A 19,354-nucleotide genomic window follows, 5' to 3' on the forward strand; every position below is an offset into this window, starting at 1 on the left:
TATGCGCCCATGCGCATATGCACACGCAGAGAACACACACACACACATGCACACACAAACAGTTTTGGCTGACAAAAAATGAAGGCCCTGATTACACTGTTTAAACATGGTTCTCACCATGAAGGTGCTAACACACTATCCCTAGCCAGTGTGACTGGGTTATATTGTGCTTTTCTCTTTTTTTTCTTTTTATTTTTTTTCTTTTTTTAACAGACTATTCTCCTGACAAGACAGGGAGCATTGTTAGTACTTCTTTCCAGGAGAAGCATTTAGAAGCCTTTCCCATCAGAAGGCAGCTAACTGGGGCTTGGTTCAGCAACCTATGAGACTCTGAAGCTTCAGACTCAGGGTTATCAAACTCAGTGTAAACAGGGCCTAAAGGTTTCTCCCATTCCCTCTTATCATCTCCCCCTACCAAAGACAAATGTAAGTTTAACATTCTTTTAAATATGACAGCGAAAAATTTTAAAAAACTACTATCTACCTATGCCATACGGATTGGACCCTTCAGGTTAGGTGTTGACACTGAAAATTGGGTCTTACAGGTAACACACAAACCCATTAAGAGTTGTCATGCTAAAGGGTGGTGGTTGAGAAAGCCAGTATTTCAGCAAAGACTGTATTTCAAACAGAAATCCAACCACAATTGCCATTTTCTGTATATTTGCAGGAGCAATGGTGGACAGGGCCCAAAGCTGCTTGCAATTTTACATCAACATTTTAAGTGTATATCAGCACTTTAGGTTTCTCTTGCACAAATACCATTTTGAACATGTAGCCTCCCACTTGGCAGCAAGAAACAAAAAAAATCTTTTAACATACTGTGCTTTGCACACAAACATTCATTGTTTTAAGAACAGTATAATGAAGCCAGAAATGCTTATACCTTGTGTATACATACATATATACATACAAATATATATACATATATATGTATATCCCTTGGACAAAGTTGTTTCCCTACAATGCACATTTGCTGTGCATCAGGGCCAGGATTAGTGTTGTACATACAAAACAGTATGATTATGTTCAGATGAACTTCAGATCCAAGCACCTTGGATCCAAATCCCAGGGATTTTCTGGGCTTACTTCAAATGGCGATTTTTTGTTGAGGGCACTATTTGAATTTAACTGGTTAACAGATATTCTAGCCTGAATGTAATCAACCCACTGACTCTTAATTCAAACCCTAACTCATTATAGGTGAATGGTACCAACCACAAACAGACTTTATAGAGGCTTGCACGAATGTCTTTGGTGTATGTGTCTATTCATTTTAAGGTACAAAATAATAATAATTATTATAATAATAAAAATAGCTATTCTGTGTGCTGTAGCAGTTCTTGTATAGCTCACAATAAGTGCAGCTCTCAACCCCTCCCACACCCAACCACCCTCCCCTGCAAATATTTGTTAAATAAGGATTAGACAGGTCAGACACCATTGTAGTGCAAATAGTAAACGATTAAAAATTTTTTTACAAAATATAGAAATGTTTGACTCCAGTAACTGGACAAACATGTTCCTTTCAAGTATCTCTCACCAAAGATTTTTTTTTTTTAAACAAGTTACTTCCATTTAAAAAAAAAAGTCTCTCTTTTTTTCTTTCTCTCGCAGGTAAACAGTTTCAAACCATCTAGGTTGCATAGTTCTAACATTGTAAGCACCTTTGCAGAATGTAACTTTTATTCTTTCATTAATTTTTTTGTTCTTTTTTTTTCCTTCATTTTTCTTTTTTCCTTTTTTCTTGTGGTTTTTTTTTTTTTGTAAATGTAGTGCAGAAGATGAAGGTGTACACACCTGCACACTATTGACCCTTGATCAATGTTAAGTATATGTATGTGTATTGTGTCTGTATGTATAGAGACATGTATATAAATACATAGCCATATATATACAAACACAAACACTACACACCGACTCAGTTGCTCTGTACATGTGGGGGGAAAGCGCCAGTGATCATACACTTGGCTTTTCATTAACCTTTTGGACTTTGTCCAAATTTCTGCAGGTTGGATGAGCTGCTACCATGGCTTCACCTGATGGGTAACTAAGGGAGAGAACAGAACTTCCTTCCCCTAGTAGTAACTAATGTTTAGTATACTATGTGACAAGATAAGGAGCATACTGAAAGAAAGGGGAAATCCCCAATCCATACCACCTTTCAGACCTATTTCATTCAAGCCTGGCTTCATGACGTTTTCTTCCTTTTTTTGTAGCTGAAATCCTTTCTGGTCCTCCATAAGTCTTTGTTTTTTCTTTTTCTCTCTCTCCCTTTTCTTGTTCTCTTCTGGTTTTGCTTATATTTCTGATAATTGTTTCACTCAAAAAAGATTATACCATGTCTGGTCTTTCCTCTTCTTGGGTTTTTGATACATTTTCTACTTAACAAGAAGGGTCTTGTGCACACTAGCGTCTATGAACAGCCACACTCCTCCACAATCATATTCTGTATGTCTTTCTTAATGATGTTCTGGCCATCATCATAGTAGAGCATGGACATGGGCCGGAGCTTGGTGGGCACACAACATGATTTGAGGTTGGCAAAGGGGCTATGGCCCCGCATGCGGTAGTGGTTAATGACAGTGGAGTGGAAAGATAATGATGAACCAGATGTGCCTGCTATATGGCTGGGACACTCTCCTTCACAGTAGTTGGCATGATAACCTGTAGGAGCAATGATCCAGTCACTCCATCCTATGTCCTTGAAACTGACAAAGAACTGCTTCTTGCAGCAGATGTTGACTTTGCCATCACACTCCAGACCTCGTCTCCGTCGTCTGTGCTGCCGATCCTCTGAGTGCCGGGCAAGCATCATCAAGAAGGGCCGATGTGATTGCTCCTTCTCCTCTTCTCCTGTGAATTCTCCAGCTTCCTTTTCTTTCCCTTCCCCATCATCTTCCTTTTTCTTCTTCTTGCCCAGTAGCACCAGGTTGGCTCCTGTCTCTTGACACAGGTCACAGGCAATCCGCACATCCAAAGAGCTCTTGCCTTGGTCCAGGAGTCTCTGGACACTGCTGGAAACAGGGAAGATGTGCCAAGTGCTCTTACGGGTGTCCACTGCCTTTTCTGAAATCAAAGTCTCACTCTTTTCACCTTTCAGCCCCATATCCTCTGTATCTTCTGCTCCTACAGAATTGCCTTTTGCTTGCCACTGCTGTTGAAACAGGCGGATGGTGACTTTTGTCCTGCTCCGGTTGGCCTTGGAGACCTTCAGGAAGAGCCACACTTCAGCATGCTCCACCACCGATAATTCACTGCCTTCCTTGGAAATCTCAAAGTGCAACATTTTCTTGGCTGTGCCTGATTTGGTAAATGGAAATAGACAGGAAGAACTTGTTAGTATGTCTGCTTGCATTTTGTTAAAGAGACTTCTACTGCTTTATCCACAGGCATGAAGTGCCCTAGGTTTTCTATTTGGTTCTTTAAATTTTTATGGATCTTCTGTTCTAGCCTTCCTTCACCCCCCTCCTCAGTTTGTATTTTGTGAAAATTCTCTTTTTAGAAAACTATACATTTGCCTGATTTCCAGCATATTTTAACCAGAGCATTTTTCATAGTGACAATCTTGTCATTAATGTAAAGGATCTCATGGCAAATAAGCATCAGTGGCTGCCAATGTTTGCTTAAGCTGTCTTTGTGATCACTGTGAGCTGAAAGGCAAAAATGCTTTATGATGGCAGTACATATGTACCATATGCATAAAAATCTAAACCTAATATCTGGTTAGGAAATAAGGTCCAGTGCTACCAGTTCTTTAGCAATACTTTGAAAATTATATGGGGAAGAGGTTTACACTTTTTCCCCTCCATAAAAATATGTCCTTCATTTGCATCTTAAAATGAGTTGTAAATATCTATTGTTTCAAAAACAAACACATGCTAAAATATGAACCTCCACTTTAAGAAGTTTGCAGAGTTATATTGTAAAGAATTGAAGAATTGCAGCAGGCAGACTTTTCATCCTGTTAGATGTTAGCTGTAGATCCCGTTCCTAATTTAACACACTGTACTTGCTGTGATTATAGTGATGGTGAATACACTGAGAAATGAGCTAAAGAACATAATTATGGGGATGGTTCTCTGGCATAATTGTATCAACTTGCTGAGATGTCATTATGATGATTGTGATGGTGAGGAGGTGTTTCTCGGATACAGAGCTCATATCCCTGGCAGAAGTTGGAATGAATAATGAGGGCTGTTTAATGATTTGATCACTAGACCATGAAGAAGTTAAGAGAGAATGAATTAGCTGGGAGGTGGTGGTGATATTATTTTTTCAAGAGAGGTACTTTTTTATTTTCTTGACAAAGAAAAAAGCCCTGATGACGTCTTTTGTTCGTTCTCAGCATGAAGGCCAGGATGGACTGGGGTCACAGATTTGCAATGTACAGATATCTGGCCTTAGTGAGAAAGAAACAGTATTCATAATTATCAATTTTTCATCAATGTTATTCTTGAGCTACCCATAGTTGTTTACCAAATTTTCTGTGCAGCAATTCTTCTTGTCAGTGAACTAGAACTTTGCAGCCTAAAACCAGAAAGTGGGGATTAAAATGGAAGTAGCAGGACACATACAGGAAAAATTGCCCTCTTTGTAGCAAGGCTTTTCTCCTTGCTTCCTCTGCAACTGAATTCACCACAGCAGTCTCCCTGACATTTCCCTGTTCTCTCATTCTCAGGTGAGACAGGACCAGAGCAAAATCACAGGAGACATCTACCTTGTGTTTACTTGCAAATTCAAGAGTTGCTTATTTTTGAAGTTTGTAGGCAGGCCGTGCTGCCCCTTGAACTACCTGTTGGTTTTTTTCTCTGTGAAGTACTAGCACTGACACATCCAGCTTTCCCTTGTGGCATTCCCAGGTCAAAGGGAGAGACATTTCTGAATTACAGTGTCCAAAAGGCATAGTGTTTTGTTTTTGTTTTCCCTCCAAGTGAGAGTGTGAAATTGTAGACTTTAACTGTTGCTGAGATATGGAAACACATGTTTTGTGTTAACTGCTTCTCACAGACAGCTGATGCCAGTCTTCAGAGTGAGTTACATTAATTTCTCAGGGAGCTACATGAAACAGAGGGATTTTGCTTTAGAAAAGGAAGTAGCTTATAAAAAAGACAGAGCAAGCTGACCAGTACTGTAAGGCATGATGAAATTACTATTTTTCTATTATTTTTTGAGTCATTCAATAATAACTGGATGGCTAATGCTGGTTTTTTGGGTTTTTTTTCCATTCTGGTAATCAAACTATGTCAAAGCTGCCAGCTGTGTTTGAGCAGTAGTCACGTGATAGACACCAATCTCACTCCTGATTCAGTTTCAGAGCATGAGGAGTTGTACAGTGACATCCCTCTAGTCCAAAGGAAGTCCAATAGTATGGTTGCCTTGTACACAGGGTATTATGTTATGGAGTGTTCTCTATGAGAATGGCTACTTCTAAGGGCTGTGAGAACCAGCCAGCCTCTGGCTTTATTCTCCCTGACTCTCTCTTCTAAAGCAAGCTTCTGTCTTTAGGTTATCCCTTTCCAGTCCTGATAAATCCTTTTTGAAGGGGACCTGGACTTAAAGGGACCCTGAAGGCAGGTGATGAGCCAAGAGTGGGTTTCTGCCAACCAAGACTCTCCATCCAACCCATTCTACTTGCTGCTGCCTCTACCCAAGCAAACCTTGGTGAAAAAAAAAAAAAAATAAAAAAAAAGGTGGTTTAGATCAAGCTGCAGAAGGTCTTCTGGCACCAGCAGCCTCTTCCCAGCTGCTTCCTTTTCCCTAGAGCTCACAGACTTCTGTGTGGAATAAACATGAATTGCTGGGAATCGCCATACTTATTTTGCATTCTTGACAAACCAAGCTGGGCATGGACAACAGTTCTGGCACTAACAGGGGTCCTGTGCATGAGCAGATCAACTGTGCTGGGTGTATTAGAAGCTCATCTGTGCTGGACATGGACAAAAGACGGTCCAAGATGGTCTTGTCATCTGCTCTGGAGAAAGCAGGTAGGGTGTGCAGACCTGGCTCCACAGTGGAAGAAGCTGTATGACCCATCTAATCTAAAAAGCCAGGCAGCCCTGAATTACAGAATAACCTAGCGCTGATAAGTGCTAGTGCATGGTATTTCACGTTCTGCTATTTCCATCCTAGTGGGAGTTGAAAATAGTTACGAAGTGACGTATCTACAACAGCAAATATTCACATTACCTTTTGCACTGGCCAGAAGCATAGTGATGCAAGCAGTGTTTTTGACAAATATTACATGAAAGAAACAGGAGAAACCTTAAGAACCCTCTTAAATAGCTTTTCAAATGCTCCTCTATGTGTGAAAGTAGAATTCTTCCTCATTAGTAAAATATTTGAACAGTATGGTGAAAGTACATGAGTACTTGCTTTTTCTTTACTTAAGGGAAGTGAGCTTGAACAAGGTAGCCTAAGACATGTCCTTATACAGGGATAACAGTCTCCTTGTAGGTTGTTAGCTACAACAACAGCCTCTCTGGATGTTGTTAGCTACATTTTGAGAAAAAAAATGGTGGATTAAGAGTCCAAAGAAAAAAGATGCAGGAAGCTTATCTGAGCCTAATATTTCTGAATGAAACAAAATCCTGAAACCTGCGTAGCTAATAAAAGGTTTTATAGCAATTAAAAAACACTTTTCCTTTCATAGGTCTTTTTAGAAGGAGAATGGGAATGGTGCAAGGTTGAGGATAAAAAGCATGCTTTCACAATTAGGAAAAAACGAAGCTTTTCTGAATTCTCTCCACATTCACAACTAGTTTGTTACAATCACACAGCACAAATGGTATGAATCCTGCAGTTTTTAAGAGGTCACTGTTCTCAGACAAGCTCATTTTGAAGTCAGAGTTTGGCCTGTTCTAAAACCAAATTGAGATCCTAGGATGTGACTTATTATGGTTACACATTCACTTTATAACAGGATCTTTGTTTCCAAAAGGTTCAGTGCTACAATAAAATAAATTCTTCAAGTGTTCTGAGGAAAAAAAAAATACATATATATTAAAATTTTTAGCAGTCTTTCTTTTTAGGTCTGAATTAACAGTGAGGATCAAAGCTTCGGAAATATATACTTTTTATCAAACTGAAGATAAAAGGGAGATTCCTGAAATTTGGGGATGGTATCACTTCCATAATTACATTTTTTTTACCCTTTTGTCCTGCCTTTACATTTGCCATGGCTGATTTTCAAGGGTCTTTTTCCATTTGTAATCATCCTGCTCCTCCTGCCTGACTGCTGAGGAAAGACCCACAGCCCAACAATGATAATGCCTTCATCACTTCCATGCTCATAGAAACAGCTATGTCAACAGCCTGGATTGTTATCATAGCAGAAGGCAGCTGAAAAAGGAGACAAGGCATTACTTTGGGCTCCTCTTGATTGCTTTTCCTCATTTCCCTTTCCAAAACTTTGGAGAAGCTACCTCTCTACTGCTGAGAAAAGTCCCTTCCAGAAGGAGGGCTGTGATGCCAAAGAGCGGTCTAGCAGGGCAAGTGACACCAGCAAATTATGTGAGAAGAGGTTAAAAATACAAGCTCTAAGAAGTAGTGCATATATGGTAAAAGGTTTAATGGAAGGAGTTACTGAATGGAAAGAAATAGCAGTATATATAGCATGGGAGTTTTCTCATATCTGTTTTTCCCTTCACTAGTGCTCGTGCACCTTTTTAGGAGAGAGACCTGAACATGCAAGCAGAGGGGAGCCTGCACAGGTACCCTCCTCTCCACCTCTGGAAGGGCTGGCCAGGGCTCACACAGGACTCTGAAGTCAGCACCTGCTCCCAAGCAGTACAGGGGTGATGGGCATGGCACAGTAGCCCGTGGAGAGATTGGCAGAGCCCTTGAGGGCCCAGGCACAGGGGGACTGGAGGGGCAGCCCTGCATAAGGTAGATCATGCTGTGCTCCAGCAGGAATCTGCAGGTCCAGTGTGCTTTTTCTCTGAGGCCAAGGATCCGTCCTTCCTTCAGTATGGTTGGCTTTAACTATGCAGTTGAAGTTCCATTATTTGCAATTTGCAGCAGGATTCAAGATCAAGCCATGCTAGTTCAAGCTATATACATATACTAGGTGGGGTCGAAGCTATACAATTGAGAGTATCTTCTTTTGAGTAAAATGCAAAGATATTTAATTTTTTTAACCTATATGCTGTTAAATTAATAAGGCTTTTTCTTTCATAATGAAAGTATTTATTCTTTGTGATGTTATAATGTGGGTTGTTCTTAATTTCTCTTAATACACAGGATTTATTTTCCTTTGAAAAATGCTCAATGTGTAAGAAGGTGCTGTCGCTTTAAATATCTATGCTTCACTGGTGCTTAATTTTGAAACGTTTTTACATTATACTGTAAGTGAACTGTTTTTCCATACAAAGCAAGCTTTTTTTTCCTTTTTTAGTTGCTAACTTTACTACTGCCTATGTTTAGATTTGGGGGAATTTGTACTGCGTGCCAATCTGTAATTACATTCAAAAGCATCCTTCCCTTCACTTCTCATTTCCGTTCCCCAGGAGACAGAAAAAAATAGGTTACTAGAAAGGTTCCTCTAAAGAGAGTGAAGAGAAGAGCATGGTTATTGAGAGATAATTGCTCAAAATGTTTACTAATGAGTGACCACTGGAGTTAGATGAATTCTTTGCAGCATAGGATTTATTCAGAGAATTTAATGTTATCATCTGGTAATTATCCCCTAGGCAGACTGATGATTACAAATCTCCTATTGCCACAGTTAGACAGTGGCCATTTCTGTGAATGCATTTCAGCCTATGGATTACTGGCAAACAATTTATCCTGATTATTCATTATCCGGCATATGTGACCGGTCATCCAGGTTGCATACTTTCATTCCTGCTCCCTTACTGTTGCCTCTTATAGTGGAAGGAGAAATTACGGCACAATTAATACCTTATCTTCATGCTCACCTACCATTAGCTGCCAGAAAAGGAAGATTTTGTTGTAAGAGAAAAATAAACCAAAAAAGAATATCAGGAAAAAAGAACTGTTCCCTGAGCATTCACACAGGGAAAAAAAGCAGCAGCGACTTTATTTAAATACCTTTTCTTGAAAAGTTAACCCAGAGAGGCATTGACCCAAAAGTTAACCCAAAGAGGTCATTCAGAATGTGAAATAATTCAGTTCTGGTGAACCTTAACTCTCCTCTGCTATTTTGTTAGGAAGCACTTTACATCCACAGCTTTGAGTTCTTTCCAAATTGAAAGCCCTTCCCCCACATGGCTTCAAATATTTAGAAACAAAAAAGGTGTTTGTTTGGTTGAAGTTTTTTTTTTTTTTTTAATTTGATTTCTTCATTTATGTCTAAAATAGCTCAAGCAAAGTTTAGGATCATTTGCACCCATAAAATATTCCAAGGTAAAAACAATCCCAAGCCTTTTTTTTTTTTTTTTTTTTTTTTTTTTTTTTTTGAGAGAGCGATTTTTTTTGTGCATACTTGTAAATAGTTTGCTGTAAATTCTAAAATTAAGGGGATCAGAGGCTGCCTGTTTGTTTTCATTAAAATATTTAATTTCTGAGCACTAAGACTCAGATCCCAGGCCCACTGAACTTACAGTTGCTTCCAGTAAACTAAGCTTCAATCCTATATCAACGTTGCAAGGCTCTGTTGCATTAAATGAGACTGCCTTCTCATAAGGATATCTCTACATATAGATATAAGAATTTATCAGCATGAATCACTTATGTGTATGCAAGGTAGATCTATCCTGCACAGAGGAAAACGCATGAATGCACATCCTTGTCTGCAGGAATGGTATGGGTGCAGGCACAGGTGTACGAGTATGTCTGCCCTGGTATACCTGCATGTGAGGACATGCGTGTGCTTATACACACATACAGGCAAATACAGATTCAGATATTCCCTCCTAGCACACAAAACTCTGGGCCTGGCTACACAGACATGGACACATACAGTGCTTTCTGTTTCTCAGGTATGGTTTTCTAAACTGGTTCCCACCTTCCTGGATTCACCTGTGCTTTCTCAGGCTGTTCTTTAAACCAACCAACCCTCCCTTAATTCTCACATTTTTGATACAGTGAAACAGTTCAATACAGAATGGCTGTCCTCTTCTGGAAGTAACTTGCTTTCATTTGCTAAACTTGAAATCTTTGATTTGGTATGCCAAGGGGGGTGGGGGAGAAGAAAAAAACAACAAGGGAAAATAGGCTTGTTTTCTAAAAGCTGAGGAGACTGCATTAAAAAAAAAGATGTGAGGAAATTATCTCATATGGTGATTCATGGTCACATTTCTCAGTATCTTGTAAAAAACTAATATTTATAATTTCTGATCTCTGTAGATTGCCAGCACTTCTAGAATCCATCTTTTACCCCTTTACCTATTTCCTTCCTGCATGATTTTCCTTGCAGCTTTTCACTCCAGTGAATCCCTGCCTTTTAAATAAACTAGAAGAGAGAAACGATCCCCACTCAGAGCAGCTACAGATAAGCATAAAGATCTCTGGGATTCAGAATCCAATTAGGTAAAATAAGAGTTTGCAAGAAGGTTGCCTCGTGTGGAGCAAAAAGCCTTTGGAGCGTGCCCTCTCGTGGCCGTTCTTTATTCAGCATGAATACTTGTACCCTTAAATACAGCTCCTTTCAAAAGAAAATTGTTGAAATTATTCAAAATACATAAGCGACACATCTTTTGGTTTTTTCCCTCCTGAACTGCCAGCTTGGTTGTATAGGGTAGGTATCTTCAGGGAAAAGACATGAATATATACACACATGTATCCCTCGGCACATGAAATTAGACATCACATGATCAAGTCAGTTCACCTGGGATTCTCTATGAAGTGGTACAAAACAGTGGAAGTGGTCTAAATAGCTGGCAGACTTCTCTTTTTTTTCCTCTGGAATTTCTCCTGAAGAAATTCAGTTGGCAGAACCTCAGATCTGCCTAATAAGCTGTCTACTTAAAATATTGAATGAGTTAGTAGCCAATCATATTTATAAGTATTGAGTATCTCTGTTGTTGAACTTGTTGAATTCGCTTGTCACAAAATTATATGACCCCTCTCTTCAAAAAACTATTTTTAAGACTTTGAAGTAACACACTGAACTCTGGCACAGTTTCCCTTACAGCAGAACTAATCAAGGTTAGTAAACTTTGTTTGATATGCAAGTAGAAAGTAATTTTCATGTTTTACTTGTAAGAGTGCCAAAGGACAGTAGGGTGCATTTGTAACTTTTGCCTAATACTCATAGTCATTAGTTTTGCAGAGATCTGTCTGGATTTGTTAGCTGTGAAAACTACCTGCCAACTATTTTGCTGATTTCCTGGACATAACTACACCTGTTCTTCTGACAAGTTTACTGCATTTATTTCCCCTCTAATTGTCTGAAGTCTGTGCTTGTTTGAATTTTGGTCTATTTTAGAAAATAGAAGTCTCAAGACAGAGCCATATGCACAGGGTGCTGCTTGTTCATTCATTTCATTTCTTTGTATGTTTGAGAATATGGCTGATGAAAGATGGAAATACTACTTTTTTATAAAGGCAAGTAGTAAATGTGGCATCTGAAAGACATGAGGAAAGGCTGCTTTTTATGTCAAGCCATACCCAAAGGAACAAGAAGCCTAAAGTCTTATTTTGCTTTTTGTAGACATTTTTTGATACAATATGAGATGGTTTAATTAATTTTAATTGATTTCCTATTGCCCTCTATTGAGGCAGAGTGAGTTTGACGTTAAAAGCAGGAAACACATTAACCTGGCTGTGAGCGGAACATGTTTGTTCTCCTGCTCAGTGTTTAAGCTTCTTCATGCTATTCCCAGTTCCCTCAGAACAAAAAGTGGAGACTGTCCCTGTGGCTATATTCTATTCCTGTCTTTTTAACTCATACTTCCAATATGACATGTCACTTGCCTTTGTTTTTTGCCTCACTTTCCTTTACAGTAAAAAAATATTGGTTTAATATTTGACAGGAATAACTGCCAGTGCAGAAGAGGACAGGATCTCAAGTAGGGTTTACTTAAGTTGTCGCAGCATTGGCACCTGTAAAACATGGTAGAACCTCTGATGTTAGCAAATCACCAGATGAATGGCTGTAGATGAAGAATATGCTTGAGTAATCTGAAGTTACTCCACAGAGTGTATTTATCATTTCCATTATAAGCCCAAACCAGAACTCAGTTTAAGGTTGCTAATAGTCCCTACGTTGTCCCAAATCAAAGAGGTATGAAAAGGTAGCAGGTATGGAAAAAATGGGCAGAGCAGCCCTCCTGCCTGGGCTTCCAGGATCATCTTAGTATGAAGGAAGAGAGCTGTGGCAGGGAGGCGAAGGCATGAGAACACAGTGGATGCCCCTGTCCTGCAGCTCCATAGCGTAAGTCCTCTTCAAGTAAATTGTCAGCAACAGTAGGACAACGCTATGTAAATCAAGCTGAGTGACAGTGTTGGTGGCTGGTGGCGGGGAATCGGTGGCAGGATGATTGGCCAGTGTGTGGGCAATGGCACGATTTTTGCTGCTCACGTGACCGCAAGAGCCAATGGCTTCGGGAGCCGCCGTTGGAGGGTATTGTACAGAGCAGGCATATATCAAATTCCAAATTCCTTTGTGTCAGAGCTCAGGAGAGACAATAATGTGTTTACAAATGATTGCGACGCACACAGTGAAGAGAAACCACTGTTCGTGCCATATGTGTTCCACTGTGCTCAGAGCGAGCTGCTGAAAACCAGGTGGGGAATCCGACTCACAGCTTAGAGGTTTCCTTGCTTTTATAAATTCATTTCTAAACTAATGTTGAGCTACTCCTGCTTCTAATGACCTCTGGCATTGACACCTTCTCCCTGCTTTCTGAAGTGGAGGGGATGGAAAATCTGAAAAGCCTGAGCTCTCATGCTGAAAGAACTGATAGATAATATGTATATTGACAAGGACTCCAAAGGCAAAGGCTCCTTGTACAGTTGGAAATCAGACAGCCAGCAGGAATGTCTGCACTTACAAGCATGCACTCTTCTTGTGCATGGCTTCTGCAATCAGAACATCTGAGTCAACAGGTTTTCAGGACTGGAAACTCTGAGTGTTGTCTTAATTGTTTATACTGCTGCAGCAAACTTTTAAACAAAAATGCTTGGAGTTCCTTTGCATACTTTGCCTACCATATGCTGTACCAAACAAAACAATGACATTCTTTTAAAACCGTCTTGGCAACAGGAAAAATGCTTTGGCTAGACAGCATCATAAAAAGTTGCTGTTAGTTAGATGATAGACTTATTGCAAGTAACTGCTATTGATGCATGCACTAGCATACCCACATACACTAACAGATTTATGTGCAGATACACATATGTCGAATTAAAATGGGTTCTGGTCCTATTCATGTAGGAACAAGACAGCAAAGGACAACTTTAGAGTTGTTTCCTATGGGCAGTTTTGTGAGCCTTAAGACTTTACTTACTAAATACATATATTCTGAGCTCTTGCTGCCTAAGAGTTAGAGGGAAAAGAACTGTGAAAGGGTTCAAAATATACTCTACCAAGGTTGCATTTTTGGCAGGAGTGTTTTAGGAGCAGAATCTTTTTTTCCAGTATGCAGAAGTCTGCATTACAAATTGGATCAGCTACTGCAACTTGTCCAGTTCTATTGAAGTCATCTGACAGTCCCTGCAACTCTTTATTTCCGAAGATGCTGTGTTAAATTAAAAAAAAAAAAAAAAAAAAAAAGACAAAAAAAAGGGGAAAAAGCCCACCAAAAAAGCCATCTCACTTCTAAAACTTAAAGCTGCTTAATCTGATTTTATAACTTCCACTATAATTTTTACATGAAAGGGCTGTTTCTGAAGTAGTTTGTAGTTCACTTTCTGTCTTGATAAACTCCCCGAAAGGCTAGTCTTTTTTCTTTTGCCATCAACTCTGCAATCCAGCCCTTTACTGCAAGTACTCTGGATTTACAGGCAGAGTTTGGAGGACGCTGCTGCAGCCTGACTTTTTGTTCAAGATTGGTTAGAGAGCTTCCTCCCTGTGTGACTGACTGTACTTAGCAGACTGACTGTGCTTAGCAAGTGTAATCTGTAGCCAAGACTAAGTCAGAAAAATCAAATTCCTTCAGAGTCCTACCCCCCTATCCCATTCCTCCTTCTCCCTTCCCCCAAGTCTCATCCTACAACCTTGCAGAAAACATTATTACTGAGGAGAAGAAAATAAGTTAATTGCAGTTTTGGCAGAAAGGATATTTTTCAGTTTGGGCACAAATGCTATTTTACATTATTTTTTTTTTAAGCACTCACCTGATTCTGCAAAAGTGATGATTTCTGAGGTTTGCTCCACAACTTCATTCATTTCGGCTCTTCTTCCAACATCATCCTCTATTTCCACATAACCATCCTCTCCCACCTTTCCCACGTGGAGTTTTTTGATGGCATTTAAAAGTGCTGCCTTGGGCACTGGCTGGGTGATATTAGGTCTGTCCCTCAAGTGCAACATGTTCAGTATGTGCTTCTTTACTGCTTCCACCATCTCAGGCTGTGAGCTGGGCACATCCTTTGAGAGCGTGGCAAGGGCACATGATGGACAGTCAGTGACTGAACTGTGCCCCTCGGATCCTGGGGTTGGGGAACTCCTCACTATAATCCAGCAAAGCACCAACAGAAATCCTCTCTTCCAAAGCAAAGGCATCCTGGCAGCAAAAGTTGTTGTGATTCCCTTTTTAAAAGGCCCTGCTTTTCCTCCCCCTTCACGACCAGTTTTTTTGGGGGCTGGTTTAGTTTGTTTGTTTGTTTGTTTGTTTTTCCTTCTCTTCAGCAAATTCTCTGGAACAAGAACCAAAAGTTTTCTGTGAAGTTTTGTTTGCAGGTTCCCTCTCTGAATGCAATAAGTGCTGTAGATGTTTGTGGCTGTCAGGGAGAAGAGTTCTGACTCTGTCTCAGAGTAGGAGAGAGACACAGAGAGAGGGAGAGAGAGAGAGAGGACGGATTGGCCTAAAGTGAGTGAGTGAATGAGAGAGGGAGGGAGTTTTGTCTGTGAGTAAAGGCTATGATTAGGAAGGGGGAGGAACAGGCAGGCTGGCTTCCTTATGCTCATTGCTCCCCTAACACACACCTCTCTTCAAATATCACTACTCGTGGATCCTTCCCTCCCCCCTTTCTAAAATATCTTCTCATTCCTGTAAATTTACTCTTTTTTTTTTCCTTATTTTTCTTTCAGTTTGACCCCTCCCCCCCCCAGCTGTCATTCCCCCCTTTTTTTTTCCCTTTCTTTTTGTTTTGTTTTGTTTGTTTTATTCCTTCAACAGTATCACTGGCTTAACTAAACAGAGGAAACATGAATGAATGAAAAGAGTGAAATCTTTAACGAGCACCTTGCTCTTGGTCCTGCCTGGTATTGTTAGGGATAGCAGGAGATGTTAAATAGCTTGTGAACGAGATGGGAATGAGGGCAGGGGCTCTGAATATTTTGAACAGAACATTATTTTGCCTGAAGTAGATGAAAAAAAAATCTTTTCTGCTCACTTCTAAATGCTGGGGGTTATCAACACTGGCAAAAGGTCTGACAGGTACAAAATAGCACTGTTGTTTGGAAGGCTCTATAATACATGATACACTCCCCAGCTGCAAAATGCAGTCAGTCACTGAAAGCCTAAGCAGGAGCTGGTACATATATGTGACATGACATGGTAGTGCCATATAATAGCCCTCCTTCTGTGCTAGTCTGTGCCTGGAAGTTCTTGGGTAGATATGTTTAGATTTGGGGTTAATAAAGCAATGCCTGAAAAATGTTTTGAATGTGAAAAGTGTTACATGTCATCTGGCCAAATCATACTTGCTTCTGACTCAGGCAAATCCCTCATTGATGCCAATAATAATTCTGTCTGAGTGAAGGCTGAGTAAGATCTACATTTGGCCCATTGTTATTGGAAGGCACTTATTACTTCATTCATTTAAATCACAGAGAGCAATCATAATATTAGAATAGGACATTGGAAATTAAAAGAAATCTAAAGCACTACAAGAAGTTTCAACCAGTGTTGGTAGCCCCTTGTCAGTTTATGCCAGGGAGGGCTTTGCTCTGCAGTGAGAAGGCATTCCCTGTGCCATTGCCATGGCTTCAGGTTGCCTTTGCATTCTGTGTCCTCTGTTCTGTTCCATACCCAGCGAAGTTAAAGTTTGCAAACTCGCTTACATTTGAATTTGATAATGGAAAAATGACAGCTATAACTATAAATTTTGAGATTCTTCCTTTTCAGGCATTATCTGGTACCGATTTTCTTAGAGCAGCTTCTTCTTTTTTAGCGTTTACCCTCTTTCTTTTCATTCCTTTCATTCTCTTTCTACCACACCTCTGTCTTCTCAAATGGGTTTACCTCCTACCCAGCAAATATTCCAGCATCTCTCAGTATATTACTGTCAGCCATTGTATTTCACAGTGGAAAGGAGTAATTTATAAATATAAGCATTGAAAGGTCTCTCATTTCCATGAGATGACTACAGGCACATGGGCTAAGAGACAGGCAAGGAATTATAGGTAGAGTAAATGAAACGTACAGAAGTAATTGAACAATCAACCAAAGTCTTACAAATGTTATATACTGCTAGTCCTTTTCAATTAAGATCTTTTATAAGTCTTTTACTGTTATAAGGCATCCACAGTACCCCCTCATCTGTGTTTTACTGACCTCAGTTACTATACTGTTATATACTGTTACACTTACAGGTCTGTCAGCATTATAAACCCTGCAGCCATTCTTATAAACACATCTTTGTAACACAAACCTCACTATAATACATCGAATTTTCCTGGATCTTGTGAACAGACCAAAGTCTGTTGTAATTATATGAAGTCTGAAAGTCAGCTTGAAATAGAACTAAAAGTTTAATTGGATGAAAAAATAATTTCAGATTAAAATATGCATTCATGATTAGATATACTAACAGATGACATAATTAAAGGAGTTATATATAGTTCTAATATAGCACCTATCCTAACAGTGTCTGATGAAAAGTAAGGGAGTGGCATAAATCAAAATAAAATGCAGATAAGTATGTCTGGGTTCTTGCTGTGGGGTATATGTTGCTTGCCATATACTACAGGTACAGTTATCGCATACAATCTCTATTACATAGAGGTATAGCATATTTTACTTGCATGCCATGATGATGACAGATTTAATGTTAAAGCATAATTTTCTAAAAACCACTGTTTTCTAAAAGACAGTCTTCCAATACCGCTGATACATGGTTTATTTGTACTTACATGTATATACATATATGTACAAAAATCCATACAGAAATGTGTTTGAATACATACAGAAATGTTGGTTCAGACTCTTTCTTCAAATTGCCTGAGCTGCAAAGTTCTGTATATGCATTCATTCAACGTAACCCTAACAGTATGCAACAGCATGCACAGGAATTAAAAGTTTTAGTTTGAAAGGAAAAAAGCTGATTGAAAGTTTTACCTCTCTAGTCCTGACTCTCAGAAGGAGACTGCTGTATTGTGCTTTAAGAACTGCTGAAGTTCCTCTTTGTGGTACTCATAATGCGAAGCTTTATACTGTACTTCTCGTGTGTACACATCACATATAACGTCTGTCAAAAGTGGGCCGGATCACTGTGCTGGATTGGTTAATCCTGTTACATCAGCAATTGACTGTTTTTCCTGTATGAGACATACTTCTGGTAATTAATTATCTAATGGAAACTCCTAATTCTCTAGCATGACAAAATATCGTGGATCAACTTGTGGTGATTTCTATATCCATTTAAAGACTAGAACTTAACATCAGACAAAGCAAACATTATGAGTCAGGAAGATACACTCCAACTTGTTGTGTTGCATAGCTAGATATAGATATTATTAGATGTAGATAACACTGTTCTAGTTCAAATACAGTATTTGCCAGATACTTAATTACTACTTTGCAAATTGTTTTCTTCTTCGTACATACTTAAGGATATACCAGATAATCTTTCTGCAAATTTGGATTTTTGTCAAATTCAGGAAAATGCATTTGAGTAAGAATTCTTTAGCTTTGGAAGATTTTTTTTTATTTCAATCTCTGAATAAATATGTCCTTCTGTTTAAATTAGGGATCCCTAAGCTCTTTAAAAAATGAATCATATTGCTCCTGTCCAATTCTCCTGGCTCCTTGACGTGCAGATTGCATCACACTATTACAAACTGTTTAGATATCTAAAAATAAATTACAATGAACGACAGTTCACATTTTTTGCAAGTGTGGTACTAACACTTGTGGAATAAAATAAAAGGCAATTTTCATTTCAATTTACATTAATGAAAATCAGAAATAACTATGCCAATTAGGCAGTACAGAAGTAATACATAGAAGGTCAAAAGTAAATCCAAAATCCATCTCCTTTCTTAAACACATATAATAACTGGCTTTATGTGGTACCGTTTATGACAAATGGCATGATCATGCAGTCTTTACTCATTCGTAACACCCACTGATTACCAGAAAATCCCCATCCCTCAGATTTTTTTTTTTTTGGCCTGAATTGTATTTATAATTATATTTTTATGTCCTCTTGGTATTGTAACTTTAATTTAGCTTGGAATATGGCTGATCTGCATCAAAGAAAGATTTCAAGCTTTCAATTTACAGTGATACCAGGGAGTCCTTATAGCAACGTTGATCCCAACTGGTGTGTGTGCTGTATTCACACAACAGCTTTGGTAGAATGAGAAAAAATCAGTAGTTAATGGGAAACATATGACCAGATAGGTTGCTTTGTTTCCCATTTTTAATATGCATATAATAAGTGAAACAGGTTGCAGTAGCTTTTCTGCAATCTGAGTTTGGTGGTTCCAGTTGCTACAAAGAACAGCACTTTTTTTCCCCCTTTTTTTTCTTTTTTCCCCCCTCCTTTCTTTTTCTTCAGGGACAGTGAGATGCTTCAAGAAATAGATAGTGAGCATGTATATACTTAGTTAGTCTCAGGACTCTATTTTTCGTGGGGATCCTGAACCCAAGTTTTGCCAAATGACTTTTCCACCTTGCAATCCTGTTTTTCTCAGGAACAGGCTGAGTTTGGTTTTAACTGACATCCTAAAACTCTTTGAAATTTGTTGCGTACTGGTAGTGCAGTGCCTGTTGCAATTTGGCAGCAGACATTCTCAGCAAGAGACCCTACATGGCATTGCTTTTACGGAGAATAGAAAATTTGCCCCGGGAGTAACGGAGCTGTCTTCTCCTTGAGTCAGAGTGGTGCGGTGCCGGCTGTGACCGTCACTCCCCTCCTGGGGCAGCGCCCGCCGGGGCCGAGCTTCTCCCACTGCGGCGGTGGGGCAGAGGATTCCCAGTGAGAAAGTGTGTGGTCCGTGACAAAACGAGAAAGCTACCGAGTGAAGCACAGCGAGCATGTATGTGATTTATAGCGCAGG

At 39.4% G+C, this 19,354-nt stretch overlaps 1 protein-coding gene across 2 annotated transcripts; it reads right to left on the reverse strand.

Annotated features, from left to right (window-relative positions):
- Nucleotides 1–170: 170 nt before the first annotated feature.
- Nucleotides 171–17,522, reverse strand: INHBA (inhibin subunit beta A). 2 transcript variants are annotated; one of them, XM_068201980.1, is made up of 3 exons: nucleotides 17,409–17,522; nucleotides 14,242–14,763; nucleotides 171–3,303 (listed from the first exon to the last, which is right to left on the reverse strand). In XM_068201980.1, the coding sequence occupies exons 2-3, from the start codon at nucleotides 14,627–14,629 to the stop codon at nucleotides 2,417–2,419; spliced, it is 1,275 nt and encodes a 424-aa protein (XP_068058081.1). In that variant the 5' UTR covers nucleotides 14,630–14,763; nucleotides 17,409–17,522; the 3' UTR covers nucleotides 171–2,416. The 2 variants fall into 2 exon arrangements, with proteins under 2 accessions (XP_068058081.1, XP_068058071.1); XM_068201970.1 differs by lacking the exon at nucleotides 17,409–17,522 and having other exon boundaries at nucleotides 14,242–15,137.
- Between the last annotated feature and the right edge of the window lie 1,832 nt (nucleotides 17,523–19,354).

Source organism: Anomalospiza imberbis, chromosome 1 (genome assembly GCF_031753505.1).
Source record: "Anomalospiza imberbis isolate Cuckoo-Finch-1a 21T00152 chromosome 1, ASM3175350v1, whole genome shotgun sequence".
NCBI classification, from domain to species: domain Eukaryota; kingdom Metazoa; phylum Chordata; class Aves; order Passeriformes; family Viduidae; genus Anomalospiza; species Anomalospiza imberbis.